Here is a 15,587-nt window from a genome sequence, read left to right as displayed (position 1 = left end):
TCATTTTTGCTTCCAGCAATGAAAGAAAAAGTCACAAGAATGAATTATGCACGTCTTAAACTACCTAAGATACTAAGAAGGCAGCCTAATGCCTACTTTGCAGTTCATAGTAAGCAGGATACCCCAGAACGTTATTGAAAGATGCTACAGATGAGGACTGATATTTTGAAACTAAATCCAGTAGCTGTGAGGAAATGAGGAGTGGATAACAAACCCAGGTGCCTGAGGGATTAATGGGCAAATGAGCTGGCTTTGGCTACTGAGGAAAACAACCTAAGTGTATTGTTTCCCAAACTGCACTGTCAAAAACACACTTTGCCTTGGCTGGCGTAGCTCAGTGGATTGAGCGCGGGCATGGGAACCAGAGGATCACAACTCGATTCTCAGTCAAGGCACATGCCTGGGTTGCAGGCCCATTCCCCTGCAGGCCAACTCCCAGCAGGGGACGCATGAAAGGCAACCATACATTGATTGATGTTTCTCTCCCTCTCTCCTTCCCCTCTAAAGATATATAAATAAATTTACAAAAAAAACAAAAACAAAAAACCCCCCACACTTTTGTAACCCTGCCTGGTGTAGCTCAGTGGATTGAGCACAGGCCTGTGAAGCAAAGGGTCACTGGTTTAATTCCCAGTCAGGGCACATGCCTGAGTTGCAGGCCAGGCCCCCAGGAGGGGACACATGAGAGGCAACCACACATCGATGTTTATCTCCCACTCTTTCTCCTGCCCTTCCCCTCTCTCTAAAAAACAAATAAATAAAATATTTAAAAAACAAAAAACCACACTTTTGTAAAATATATCTTTAAAAAATTACTACAAAAATGATGACATACTTTTAATATCACAGCAGTATCAAACTGCTATAGAAGTTTCTAGACAATTTCTGTAAGTCTGCAGAGATGCTGAGGAGCACTGGGCTACAGTTTTGTTTTTTAATGTAAATCTGACCTAAAATTTTGCATTTTCTAGAGGGTCTAACTCTGATAAAATTCAGTTGTTTTCTCCTACACAATAATAAAGACAATCCATTAACAATTGGAGGTAAAAAGACTTGTTTTCAACTTTTAATTTTAAAACATAAAACATGGTAAATGTTTTAATAAGTTAAAACTATCCTTTTAAAAAAATCCTCACCCAAGGATATATTTATTAAGAGAGGGAGACAGAGATCGTTATGTACCCAAACTGGGGTTCACACATGCAACCTTAGTATGTGCCCTGACTGGGACCCAACCCACAACCTGTGGATGCACAGGATGCTCCAACCAAGTGAAACACGTGACCAGGACTAAAATTATCCTTTTAAAATGCAATCTTTAGCATTTAAGAATCTCAACTGCTACCAACCTGAAAGTTTTGCTTTATTTTGCCTTTATCTTAGAATAGGATACAGACAAAAATATGGAAATATTCACTTAACCTATAAATCCCTATACCTGTCTCCATCTTCTCAAAATTTCCACAAATGGTGAATTTAATTGATGGCTAATGGTGAGCAAGGGAGATTCTTGATCCGACGTGAATTTCATTACCAAAGGAAATATGATGGAATTTTCATACACCTGGCCTATGAACTGACTATAATCTGGTATGATGTACTACTATGTAGCCTATAAGATAGGATCTATACTATTGATAGTATAATGTAATTTACAGGGTCTCTGGAACCAAATTTCCAGAGTAAAACCCACACTTTGCAACTTATAAGCTGAAGAGACTTGAGAAATTCTCAATGCTTATGTTTCTTCGCTCTGTAAAATGGGGTAACAGCAGCTGCATCAAAGGATTATTGTGTAAGTTAAAGTGCATGTAAATTGCTTGGGATACTGCCTGGCAGACAGTACCATGTAAGTGCTGTAATTATTTAATTCTCATACAGTATGCCTTAACTCCTTGTGTAGAATTTAGATTACAATTAAACTGGTTAAATGTAATATATTATCCTTACAATGAACTACTTACTATTCATCTGATAATGATTATTTTAATTCTCTATTATGAAAATATATTCATTTATAATATCCTGTTGGGTAGAGAGGAAAAAATGAGAAAATCATGTAAAGTCTAATATTTAGAAAAGATGCTAAGGAAATTATGAAACGTTGCATATCACTACAACTTTAAGTGGCATTTGCCAAAAATGACTCAGGTATTTGATAATTCCTCCCCACTGGGGGGAAAAACACTTAGAACTGATTGTAGTTTTAAAATAGCAATGATGGGATAATTAAATGCTGTAAATCAGGGTTTTAAAAAAGTGTAGAACTGTATACATTCAATTCATTGTTGTTTCTCCACCCCTGAAAATGAATGCTTCTTAAAATGGACTGCATCTTAGAATCAAGGATTCTAAGATAATTCTAAGAGCATTCATATTTAATAGATACACTAATGCCAATTCCTCTCGCTGATCACACACCACCACCACTGTTTGTTTAAATAAGCTTTCAGTGCTCACATCGATACTTATCAACAGATAATAAATCACCTTAACCAATCACACAAGCTTAAACAGCAGATTAAACATGTTACTAGGTTTAGTGAAATGAGATTATAAACACAAGAGTCAGTATTTCTAGAACACTGAACAAGAGTTGTTCGTGGTATCGAGAGTGCTCAGATGGTAGCCTGTGGTAGGTACGCCCTGTGGTAGGTACCCTTTGCAATGTTTTAAAATTCTTCAGTGAAATGAATTTCATGTTTATTTTACATAGAATTTTTGTCAAGCTTTTCCATTTTCACTTAAAAGACAAATTTTCTTCTAAACATATGAATTCCATTCTACCTACAGTACAGCTTACATTTGTCTATGATAGCCATATTTCATTTCTTGGTATCTGAAATCTATAATTATATATTATAGGCAACATATTTTCAAATTTGCTTTCAAATGATACCCACAAAGAACAGATCAAATTTAAGTTTACATAAAACCATACCAGACCAATTTACCAATATAAATGTCTTATTCCATTCTATTTAGGCAGCAACACTAACAACATTCTTAATGCATTATGCCCCCAACACCTGCACTCCTTCCCTATGCTACCATTTTGACACGGCAACCAAGTTTTACAACTACTGTTCCTAACGATCAAATAGTGATGCACCAAGATCACAATTCTTATGAGGTGTTAACATATTAAGAATATTTGAATTACCTAAGACTGAGGGATGAGGCCTTACTTTATAAAAAAACAAAGATAGCCACATTGATTTATTCCACATATATGATGCTACCTATTCAATTTATTAAAAATTGTAGTAAACATAATAATCAAACTAGTGCTCCAAACTTACGCTGTTCACAGGGAAGACACTACAAGAGAAGACAATAGAGACTGGCTTGCAATAAGAAGTACAAATTTCCTCTATAGAGATGGAGAAATAAAAGGACAAATCTAGTTGTCTAAAAGACAATTCACTGTACACATTTTATTTACAGTTTTGTACACTGTCTTAATGTGAATGGGATTGCTTTTCTATTTAAGCCATTTTTTAACCAAAGCAAAATAACCTAAGTAATACAAAGTATTAAAATACAGCAAAGAGATACAAAAACAGACATACTAATTCTAATTAGGAATGTAATTATGATGTTACATTTTTATAATCCACAATTGTTTAGGAAATCACACAAACATAGATCACTGATTTGAATGAAATGCATAAATTTGTAGCAAAGCTTTCTAGTTATAAAAAACAAAAAATTACCAAAGAATGCCCAAAATTAATGTTTATTCCACCTTTGTGTCATATTCCTGGATCCTTTACCAATGTTACATGAGGAAAAAACCAAAGCAAACAAATGAAAAAGTGAAATCAGAATCACTAATGTTATCAAGTAGGGAACCAAATAAATTAAAATCTAGCAGCCATCAGCAAGAGTACAGCAAAGACAATGCTGTAAAAAAAAGAAAAAAGACAAAAAAAGAGAAAGAAACAAAGTTGCTAGAAAACTGTATGCATCATACTCTTTCAAACCAGCAAAATATGCTCCTGCATACAATGGAACATAAACAGAATTCTTTTCCTGTAAGGTATAGAAATGTTAAGGTCTTTTTGAACTTTGTGGATGGGTAAAATGTTTGTAATGATAATTTTCCTAAGCTATTACACAGTAGGACAGAAACACATTTTTGGATTCTGGGGACGATGTGTACTGTTAATTCTTTGATTGGGTAAGTGAATATTCTAGCCAAAATTTAAAAAAAAAATGAACACAGAAGTACAAGACAAAGGCGAATGAGACTTCTCATATCTTTGCAATGTTTAGATGGAAATCAAATTTAAATGCAGTCCACTCTGCTTTTGAAGAGGCTTTGGTTCAACTCCCAAATCTCGATTGCTTGACGCAGTCTCCTATGAGAATACTCAGAAGGTGTCTTCTTAAACAACAAACCTATTTTTAGTGGTGGAGCCGCTCTTAGTAGCTGTGTCTGCATGGGACTGATAACCAATCGTCATCTTTGGAGGAAGTCCTAACCTTTCCTTGTATACCCTCCTAGAAAAAGAAAAAGAAAAGTGGCCATTAACTTTTACCCATACACATACCAAATTCAGTATTATTCTTTTTACTAAAAAAAAATAACTAGGCTAGAGGGTGAAAAAGGTAATCAATCACATACCCCTTTAGCAAAATTTACTCTTCATTTTCACAACAATCTTGGTTAATCACTTAACCAGGATTTGAGTCTACTATGTATCAGGTACTCTAATAATTATTAATAAATCAGTAACTAAAGCAGGGGCAGTCCCTGGGCTCAGTGTTTATATTTATTTACAAGTAATCACACACACATAGTAGAGCTGTAACATTGTAATTAAAATAAAAAATAAAATCCACTACATGAACATGTCTATTTAAATTCTTTGATCTAAAATGCTATGATTAGGCTGGTGTGGCTCAGGTGGTTGGAATGTTGTTTTGTAAACTGAAAGGTCATGGGTTTGACTCCCAGTCAGGGCACATACCTAAGGTTGCAGATTCAGTTCCTGGTTGGGACGTATGTAAGAGGCAACAAATGAATGTTTCTTTCCCTCTCTCCCTCTCTCTAAAATCAATGGGTATGTCCTCAAGAGAGGATTTTAAAAAATTAAAATTCTACAATTAGCTCTGGACAGGTGGCTCAGTTGAGACATGGCCCTTCGTACCAGAAGTCACAGGTTTGATCCCCAGCCAGGGCACCCAGGGGAGGAAACCAATTGATGTTTCTCTCACATCAATATTTCTCCCCCCCCTCCCCTTCCTCTCTCTCTAAAATCAATGAACATATCCTTGGGTGAAGATTAAAAAAAAAAAAGCCCTGGCTGTTGTAGCTCAGTGGATTGAGTACAGGCCTGCAAATCAAACAACCGCAGTTCAATTCCCAGTCAGGACACATGCCTGGGTTGCAGGCCAGTTCCCAGCAGGGGACTCACAAGAGGCAACCACACATTGATGTTTCTCTCCTTCCCTTCCCTTCCCCTCTAAAGATAAATAAATTAAATCTTAAAAATAAAATAAATAAAAATTTAAAAATAAAATGCTACCATATATTTTACGTATAAACCCTAGTAAATATTGCATATTATTGCACAATTACCATAATTATTACAAGATTACACATACAAAAATTAAACACTTTGAAGGCAATTTATGATATTTTCTGGATAATTTAGGCTATATATGATTTCTGCCTTAAATACTAACTCTACAACCTAACCTTCAAATAAGACATGACACTATTTTAAGAACAAAATGTGTTAAGTATCAAAGAGGGTAAGGTATTGGGGCTGTGATACTGCACAGTAAGGAGGTAATATTGTCTGTGAAATTATAGAAATCTTCCTTTTAAAAGTCATGAGGTCAAAAGTATAATGCCAAGAAAATGAAGCACATTTGAAGGCCGAGGAACAAAAATAAGGCTCTGTGGCTACAACTAATAAGAAAAATAAATATGAGAAATAAGGCTGACAAGAAAACTAGATTCTTATTCTAAGAAAATCAGCAAAATTTCAAACATAAGCATCAGAATTAAATAAAAATAAAGGGATATACAATTTCATGGAGCTAAATTCTCCAATGTAACACTAAGAGTTTTATTTATATTCCACCCTCCGGAAGATTTCAATGCCTTCCCTTGAAGTAGGCATCTAAAAACAATTTATAACTAAAATTATAACCACTATCATCGGACTCGTGTGTATGACACAATGTATTCCCTCAATTATACTAAATCATTAAAAATGCCAGAAAGCAAGCACACTGAGCCACACAACTTGGATGGGTTTAAAAAATAAAAATCTGTCCTTGGAAGTCAAATGTTTTATATTATAAAGATTTCAAAGCTTTGAATACTGAAACAGATACAAAACTTTCTGAAGAAATAAATTAATACTTAATATCTTTAACTTGTTTTCAAAGAAATATAAAACTCCCACAATTCTGTTTTGATGTTCACAGAGAGATTAGAAGTATGGCACATCAACAATCAACTCCTTTCTCTAACAGAAACCTGTAGAAGCAAACCTGGAACATATCCATCTTTTAACTCAAAAGGGATTCATAGGGGAATTCATGTTTGAAAAATCATACACAAAGGGCAAACAAACATTTTATTACCTAAGACTAGTACTTAATTTTAACACAAAATTTAAAACCAAATCTTACTAGTTCTGAGACTGTATCTGAAGAAACACAAAACACTAATTTGAAAGAACATAAGCACCCAATGTTCATTGCAGTGTTATTTATACCTGCCAAGATATGGAAGCAGCCTAAGTGTCCATCAGTAGACAAGTGGATGAAACTACTATGGGTCATTTCCACAATGGAATTCTACTTAGCCATAAAAAAGGAAAAAAATTTACCCTTTACAACAGTGTAGATGGACCTGGGGAACATCGTGATAAGTAAAATAAACAGAATCATAGAGAGCAGGATGACAGATGTGTTGAGTGGTGGTGATTAGGGGGTAGAGGGATCAGGCAAAACAGCAAAAGGACTCATGGACATGGACAACAGTGTGGTGAATGCGGGGGGTGGGGGAAGGGGTGTAAGAGGGCTAAATGGCAATGGAAAAAATACAATAAAATTTTTCTTGGCAAGTAATGCATACACACACACAGTTACTAATTTAAATGTAGTAAGAAGAAAATTCTAGTTAACACTGATAGATGTTCGGAGGAGAAAAAAAAGACAGTCAATTTTTCCAAAGAATAATATTTACCAAACATGTTTAAAGTGTAAGACATGTAAATTTTAAATATGGACAAAACCAAGATAGTGGCACTTAAATTTCAGTGAAAACATTATGGACAGTGTACACACAGGCAAAAAATACACATATAGTATTCACAAATAATTATATTATTATGAGTATTATACACTTAGCACTATAATTTTAAACTGGAAAAAGACTTATATTGTCATCTGGTAAATAATATGCCAAAATAGGTAAGTGTAAAAGAAGTGATGAACAATGATCTACAAATCCAAATATTTTTTCTTTTAAGATTTTTTTATTTATCCTTAGAGGGGAAGGGAAGGAGAGAAGGAGAGAAATATCAATGCATGGTTGCCTCTCATGAGTCCCCTGCTGGGAACTGGCCTACAACCCAGGCATGTGCCCTGACTAGGAATCGAACTGCGATCGTGTGGTTGGCAGGCCTGCACTCAATCCACTGAGCTACACCAGCCAGGGCCCAAATATTTCCAAAGCTTCAAATTACTCTGCATTTAGTTATTGTATTTTAAAAGAAATACACAAATAGCAAAACTTACCCTATATATGTAACAGCGTCTCTGTTTTCACATTCAGTAGTCCATATTGCTATCTTATCACCTTTAGCTCTAACATTAACAACAGCTCCACATACATCATCACTGTAGTCATCAAAAGATTCTCCAATAAGGCACAGCAGCTTAAAAACAAAATCCAAATGCAAATTACACCTAATAGATTATAAAAAACTAAATAATTCAACCGCAAATGTCTCTCATATATACGAAACTAAAAGTTCTTAAAGAGGTGACTTTTTGAATATCTACATTTTATGTATATCATTTTTATCCTGACTTAAAAAAAAAATTTGTTTTTTTTATTAATATCAAGAACATTAATATTTGTTTGAACTTTCTCAGCAAACTGGGCAAATGATAACAGAACTACATATAAAAGGTGAGATATTTTATTAATATTCACTTGCTATGCTGTTACTTAGTAATTGCCTCTGCTTCTCGCTATTTTTCATGAACACTTTACAATGTTTAATTGCAGTAAATATATACTAACATAAAATTTGCTATTTTTAACCATTTTTGTACAGTCCAGTGGCATTAAGTATATTCACAACATTGTGCAACCATCACCACCATCTATCTCTAGAACTTCTGTCATCTTGCAAATCGAAAACTTTTTAATGTAGAATTCTAAAATGATATTTACTGATAATCTCTCCGAAAAGCAAAGTAAGTCTCTTCTAAAAAAAAAAAAAGAAAAATCAGTTGCCCAAATATATATATTAATTGCTTCACTAAGCAAACTATAAACCAGACACTGTGCCAAGTGCTAGGGAAACAAAAGAGATTATGATTCCTGCTCCGAAAGCTTGGGATTTAGAACCCCTCACTGTAGAAAATGCCTGTTATGTCATATTTAATATATACAAAGCTAAAAGTTCCTGGTTATATCACAACAAATAAGCTGTATGATATCAAGCTATAATTTCATTGTTTGCTTCACTTACCTAAAAAGTTTTGTGTATAAGACAATACTATAAGAAGCTTGTAAAAATTTACATTACACAAAATGTAAGGTTCTATAATTTTGAAGTTAATGTAATTAATGATCAGAATGAGCTTGTTGAGGAAGGACAGAGTCAGTTGTCCATCACTTTATATTTGATTTGTAATGTAGAAGGGGCTTTCACTGTACTAGTATGTGAAATATATAGGACTCACGTGATAGAAAACAGTAAGTTGCTGGCTTAGAATTTCTACAATGGGCATCCTTATCTCTTTGTTGACTAAGTAACTAAGGTAAAATGCAATATAAATTAGTTTTAGTATTCTAAACCTGTTTTTGTAATTTTAAAACCTTACTGTCTCTAGCCAAAAGCGATCGAGGTCACTTCGTCTCTGCTGTTTGCTTAATGTAATTAGCCATCGTCCTCCTCGTTTGTTTTTCTCATCTTCCCACATAGGCTTAATACCATCCTACAGGGTGAGAGACAATATTAGATAATATTGTTACTTAAGAGAGCATCACCAGAAATAGCAAGCAAGACTGTCAACTTTTTACTTCATTCCCCATAAAACTGTGATTGGCGTAGTGGGGGAAAAAAGCATACAGGAGTTATAGCCAGAGGCATGGGGTTACAAAATTGAGAGTCCCAACTACGGGACTTATTAGCTATCAAACATTGGGTTTTATTTATTTAACTTGGAAGTTCTTAAACATTCTGATGTAGCTTCTCAAAGCTACATACACTTCTATACCTAGAAATTCCATGCAAAATTATGCACATCTATGCAATTTCAGACACTTAATAAAGCCCATCCCCTACTACCTGACAAAACCCATTTAAAAATATTCCAGGACCCACATACCTCATGATAAGAATTCCCAACACATGGGGATATAAAGTAAAGCACAGGAAATGTAGTCAATAATATTATAATAACTGTGTATAGTGCTAGATAGGTACTTCAAAGGTCATGGGAGCTAAGTATGGGGGACCACTTTGTCAAGTATGTGATTGTCTAACCACTATGCTATACACCTGAAACTAATACAATATTGAATGTAATCTATAACTCAAAGAAAAATTCTTGACAAGCTCCGAACTTCATTTTATTCAAATATACAGGGTCTGGCACAAATAATGCCTTTTTTTATTACAAAATCACACACATGTGATTCTGTAACATAACAAGGGCACACTTAAGCATACCACATGACATTTGAGGTGAAATGTTCACATTGCTATCCATCTCACACGAGACATTCACGTACCCTACCAACCATACTACAGCAAGCCTTGCTTCTGACAGAGCCTGTGTAGAGACTGGATTTGACAATCAAAGCTCTCTTCAAAATCACTCACAGTTGGTACCCACAAACTAAGATGTTCAGTTATTTATACTAAAACAGGGCAAAATATGTTTATGCTAAGCCTAGTAAAGCTAATTTAATTTTCCTTCAATCAACAGAGCATTTCCCATAACTAAGTTTGTGGCAAGATTTCTTAATGAATACGTGAATGGTCCAATCTTACTATATAGATATGAAATCACCAATTAAGCATACCTTAAAAAGTGAGTAGTCACAGCCAGGCATTAAATTACTAGACAACTGGATATGGTTGTACAGACTAGGTAAAAGAAAAGGACAATTATACATATGTAATACAGAGTTTAAATGTTTAAATAATATTCAGAAAATATAATAAAAATAACAAAAATAAAGGTTTATGTTCATTTTTTCCCTAAGGATTCAATTTATCAAATGGACCAAACACATCTTAGTAGTGGTCAGTTCAAGAATCAACACCTGATGATTTAAAAAACTATTTTTAATAATTTTATTCTGACAAAATTTTGTATATTGGTTAACTCAGTACACACCTATGTATATATAAGAAACTGAGAATAGATGTGTGAGGTTGCTTTAAGTAGATGAAAAATTTTACAAAGCTAATGAGCAGTTTTAAACACACAACAAGACAAATCAAGGAAAAAGCAAGATAACTTCTTGACTATCAGCACTGTATGACTGGAATAAGCCAACATTATTATCCTTAAGGTATCCAAGAGAACAGACCAATGGTTCCCAAACACTACAGACTGTTACTAGTCAGTAAGCATAATAATCATTTGGAGAGCTTTAAAACACAAATAAAAGCACCAGCTCCAGCCCTATACCTTATAATTTTAAAGCCTTAATGTTGGTGGACCCTGGAATCTGTATACCTAAACTACTCCCCACATATCAATGTAACCGAATAATATTTGGGATGATTTAGATATGCATCCACTAACTTGAAGGTAGAAGGCTAAATCATTTGAGCTCCTGAAGTCTTTTACAGCAGAACTGTTGTAAAACCAACAACAGAGTAAAAATGCTTTACCTTCCTCCAATACATGATACAGAAGACAAACCACAGATGACAGTTATTTATCCTTAGTCAAATTCTCTGTGCTATTTTAACTCAATGCAGGAATATTTCAAGCACAGTATTCAGAAAGAGTCTGGCACCCTTTGGATAACATTCCACAGAATAAAATGCAAACCGAATTTGGGTGAGACAGTGTAAGACCAACTAAGGTTTCTTGAGTCACTGTACCTAATGATCACTCTTCCTGAACTACATAATCACTGACCACTTCCACTAGACAAAAAAGAGGCCCGGATACTAACAGTTTGCTGTAAAATTAGCCACCACCATTTTTATAAAAGTAATAAATAGTGTGAAAGTGACCTTCTTCAAAATCATTCAAGTAGAACAGGTCTCCTTTCTCCTTCATGGTGCTGTGCTGTGAGGTCCCTTAGCAATAAGTTTACAGTGAGAATATGTAATGGCACATTTAAACAGAACCCTAACACGATAAACAGATTTGATAAATCTAAAGGACTGAATGCTTGTTTACCACTAAATTTGCTAGAAAAAAGAGGTAAAGAAGTGACTTAGAAAGCTGAAGAATTCATTCATATCTCTAAACTATGGTATAAAAATCTACTATGCAATGACATTGCTTACACATAAATAAAGTGTGGGGTCATGCATATACTGGTGAAAGCCAAGCAAAGTAGGTAAATAATTTTGATTCAGTAGAAGAAATGGTTCAAGACTCTTGCTTTTCCTCCTCTTCCTCCATAGACTGGAAACTATGTTTTAGAATACTCTTGAATAAATACAATTAAAGAAGAAAAACACAGATATTTTGATGAAGGTAAAGCTGAAAACCCCAGATTAACTAGACAACTAGACCTGTGAATTACTGGGGGCTTAAATGTAATTCTATTACTTTTAGAATATACAGAAGAATACTGTTCCTGCCCTGGAGGAAGTACACATATATGAATTTGCTGAACATAATCTGTTCTTTCGTATGGGAGAATACATTCAGGGAATTATATTAAAACACAAGAGTAGCATTACTTATTCTATATATGTGAATCCAAAAATATACAGTCTTAACAGATACTGTCATTCTTTTTCGAACCCTGAATACTGAGCACTTAAGCCTTTGAAATCTCAAAATTCTTGTAACAACAAATACCAGATGTTACACTGAAAATAATTTGCAGAAATGAAGATGTAACAAAGCTCTGGAATACCCAAGTGTGGGGTAAATGTATCCAGGCAACCAAGAAAGGGGAAAGTTCCAACAAGTGGTCACAAGTTCTAGGAGTAATAAAGCGGAGGATCTGTCAGGAATAAAGAACATGCAGGCCTAAATGATGACAAGGCGGAAGCTTTCTAAAAGCTGATGAGGAATAATCACCAATTCAAATAGTTGTGGAGAAGCACAAGCAAAAAGGTAGTTATGTAGATGAATATTTATTAACTTTTCACTTTAACATTCATTTTGTAAATGTGACATAAAATTAAAAATTACATACTAATGAAATAACAAACATCCAGAAACCAATGGGTTACTTACGCCCAAAAGTCTTCAACAGTATCAAACTCAGAGATCAGCCGAAGGTTTGCTTGCCAAGTTTTGCTTTTATCATTTTTAAAAAACCAGAGTGCCCATCTAAAAATAAAACGTTGGTATCAAAAAATATGGCAGTTTTACATCCACGTGCACTGCAGGATTATTCAAAATAGCCAGAAAAAGGAAGCAACACAAGTGTTCACTTACATGTATCAATAATAAACAAAATGTGGTCAAAACATACCATGTAATATTAGCTTTAAATCGGAAGGAAATTCTGACATTTGCTACAACATGGATAAACCATGAGGACATTATGTTAAGTAAAATAGGAGTCAAAAACCCCAAATAGTGTATGACTCCATTTGTATGAGGTACCTAGAGTAGTCAAATTCAGAGACAGAAAGAATGGTGGTTGCCAGGGGCCTAAGGGAAGGAAAATGGGGGACTGTTCTTTAATGGAGTTCAGATTTAAGCTTTCATTTTGCAAATGAAATGACTGGTTGCACAACAGTGTGAACGCACTTAACACCCCTGAACTATACATTTAAAAGATGGTATATTTTATGTTATGTGTACTTTACCAAAATTAAAAATAAAATGATTTTAAATTATAATTATTACAGTGGCAAATAGAGTAGCTTTGTCTTTTTTTTTTAATTAAAAGGTGTGGATTTTGTGCCTAATACATAACAAATTCTCTGCCATACACAGAGGCCCACTGAAGTTCATGCCTCAGAAGAATTCACAACAATTTATCAGACTGTTGCAGTACGCTGAGTGCTGTAATAATCAAGCATAGTTACTGAAGAAAAACAGAGCAGAAGCACGTAACCTGAAAGCAAAGTGGGGAACAGAAAAGCTGAGTTTTAAGAGAAACAAAAGGGTATAAGACAAGAGATAGAAATGGGAGTGCTAGAAAGAGGGAAAGGTATTAAATGTGTCTCAGTTTACTCAATCACACAAACGGGAAAATAATAAAGGGACTTACTGAGCAATGCTATCCCAGTTATGTTCTGCAATAATGTATATCAGCTTCTATATATATATCTGTATATACTTGCTAAAGGGTTTTTTACTCTAATACTTTGAAAATAAACTCATGTTACATCAAAGCTTAAAAATTATCATCGAAAATAATTCATTTTTAGAACTATATTCACTCAACTACTATATCAAAGGTAACCACAAAATTTTCTCAGGGATAAAAATATCTGAAAACAGGGTTTCCAAATAGAGGTACGGTATTTCATTAACTCTATGAGTAATGCTTGATAATCTCAAATATAAAAATAAGATACATTTTACCTACTTGGCAATTTGTATTTGCCAACTCACTATCAAAAACACAAAAAGCAAAGGCAGAAAATCTATTAAACACACTCATACTATTCAAGTACTGTACTCTGGATTTCTAAAATTAATTTAGTCTTTCCTCAAAACTTAAAAATAGAATCATCATATGACCCAGCAATTCTACTACTGGGTATTTACCCCCCAAAATACTGTGAATGAAGGGATTTGAAAGGTACAAAATTCCAGTTATAAAATAAGTAAATAATTGAGATTTGATTATATAGTATGATGATTATAGTTAATAATACTATACTGCATATTTAAAAGTGGCTAAGAGAGAAGATCTTAAAATTTTTCAGCACAAGAAAAAAATTTTGTGACTGCATATGGTGACAGATGCCAGCTAGATGTACTGTGGTGATCTTTTCATAATAGATACAAAATATTTTTTAATTTTTATTTATTTATTTATCTTTAGAGGGGAAGGAGAGAGGAGAGAAACATCAATGTATGGTTGCCTTTTGTGCGTCCCCTGATGGGAGTTGGCCTGCAGAGAACTGGACTACAACCCAGGCATGTGCCCTGACTGGGAATCGAACCGCGATCGTCTGGTTCGCAGGCCCGAGCTCAATCCACTGAGCTACACCAGCCAGGGCTAGATACAAAATATTAAATCACTGTATTGTATACCTGAAACTGATACATCAATATATTAATATTGTGTGCCAATTATGCCTCAATTTAACAAACAATAAATAATAAAATTAATTCAGTTGAACATTCTTAGTTTTAGAAAATTTGGAAAAACCTTAACTGCTTACCAACAAGGAATTTATTTTATTTTTTTAAAACCTCACCTCAAGATATGTTTACTGATTTTAGAGAGAGAGAGAGATTGAGAAACATCTGCGTGAGACAGAAATATCAATCAGTTGCCTCCCATACATCCCCTGACGAGGGATCAAAACCCTCAATGTAGGTATATGCCCTGAACAGGGATTGAACCCACAACCTTTCTGGTGAAGGGGACAATGCTCCAACCAACTGAACAACCCAGCCAGGGCTCAACAAAGGAATTTTTAAATCAAAGTGTGGTTTACTGACCCCTAGGAGACTCCAAGACTCATTCAGGAGCTTTCATGAACAAAGGGTATTTTCATAATAATGTGGAGACATTATTTTTCACTGTATTCACATCTGCACTACTGGGGCAAAAGCAATGGTGGGTAAATCAGCTGGTGCCTTAGCAAGAATAACACAGTGCCACCAAATTATAATATCACACACTATTTTTTTATTATCTCCAATTCTCACAGTAACAATAATCTCAAGTTTTGTTAAGAACACCACTGACGAAGCAGTAAAAATTATTGGTTTCACTAAATTTCCATCTATGTACATGTCCTTTTCATATTCTGTATAAAAAACACATCTACTGCATACCAAAATACAATTCTTAGGCAAATGAACTGTATTGTGAACTGGCCACTTTTTTCATGGAACACCATTTTAACTTGAAAGAATGGCTGATAAACCACGTTTTTATTTTTTCCTGAAAAATAATCAGAGTGAGCCTGTTAGTTAAAATTTGAGCTTTTAGGAGAAAATCAGAATTCTGGAAAGCTGATGTGTGCTACTGTGAG

General features: G+C 34.4%; 1 protein-coding gene across 1 annotated transcript in view; it reads right to left on the bottom strand.

Moving 5' to 3' along the window:
* Positions 1–2,742: 2,742 nt before the first annotated feature.
* Positions 2,743–15,587, bottom strand: part of EIF4E (eukaryotic translation initiation factor 4E) — a 49,352-nt gene continuing 36,507 nt past the window's right edge. The window contains exons 3-7 of the mRNA XM_037039123.1: positions 12,652–12,747; positions 10,295–10,358; positions 9,088–9,201; positions 7,768–7,907; positions 2,743–4,506 (exon numbers count right to left, since the gene is read on the bottom strand). Coding sequence (XP_036895018.1) covers positions 4,392–4,506; positions 7,768–7,907; positions 9,088–9,201; positions 10,295–10,358; positions 12,652–12,747 — 529 coding nt within the window. The 3' untranslated portion in view covers positions 2,743–4,391. The remainder of the gene's footprint in view (positions 4,507–7,767; positions 7,908–9,087; positions 9,202–10,294; positions 10,359–12,651; positions 12,748–15,587) is intronic.

This window comes from Sturnira hondurensis, unplaced genomic scaffold, assembly GCF_014824575.4.
Source record: "Sturnira hondurensis isolate 20B ecotype Veracruz unplaced genomic scaffold, ASM1482457v3 Scaffold0025168, whole genome shotgun sequence".
NCBI lineage: Eukaryota > Metazoa > Chordata > Mammalia > Chiroptera > Phyllostomidae > Sturnira > Sturnira hondurensis.
Note: the sequence above shows the minus strand (reverse complement) of the source record. Positions and strands in the feature narration are given on the sequence as shown.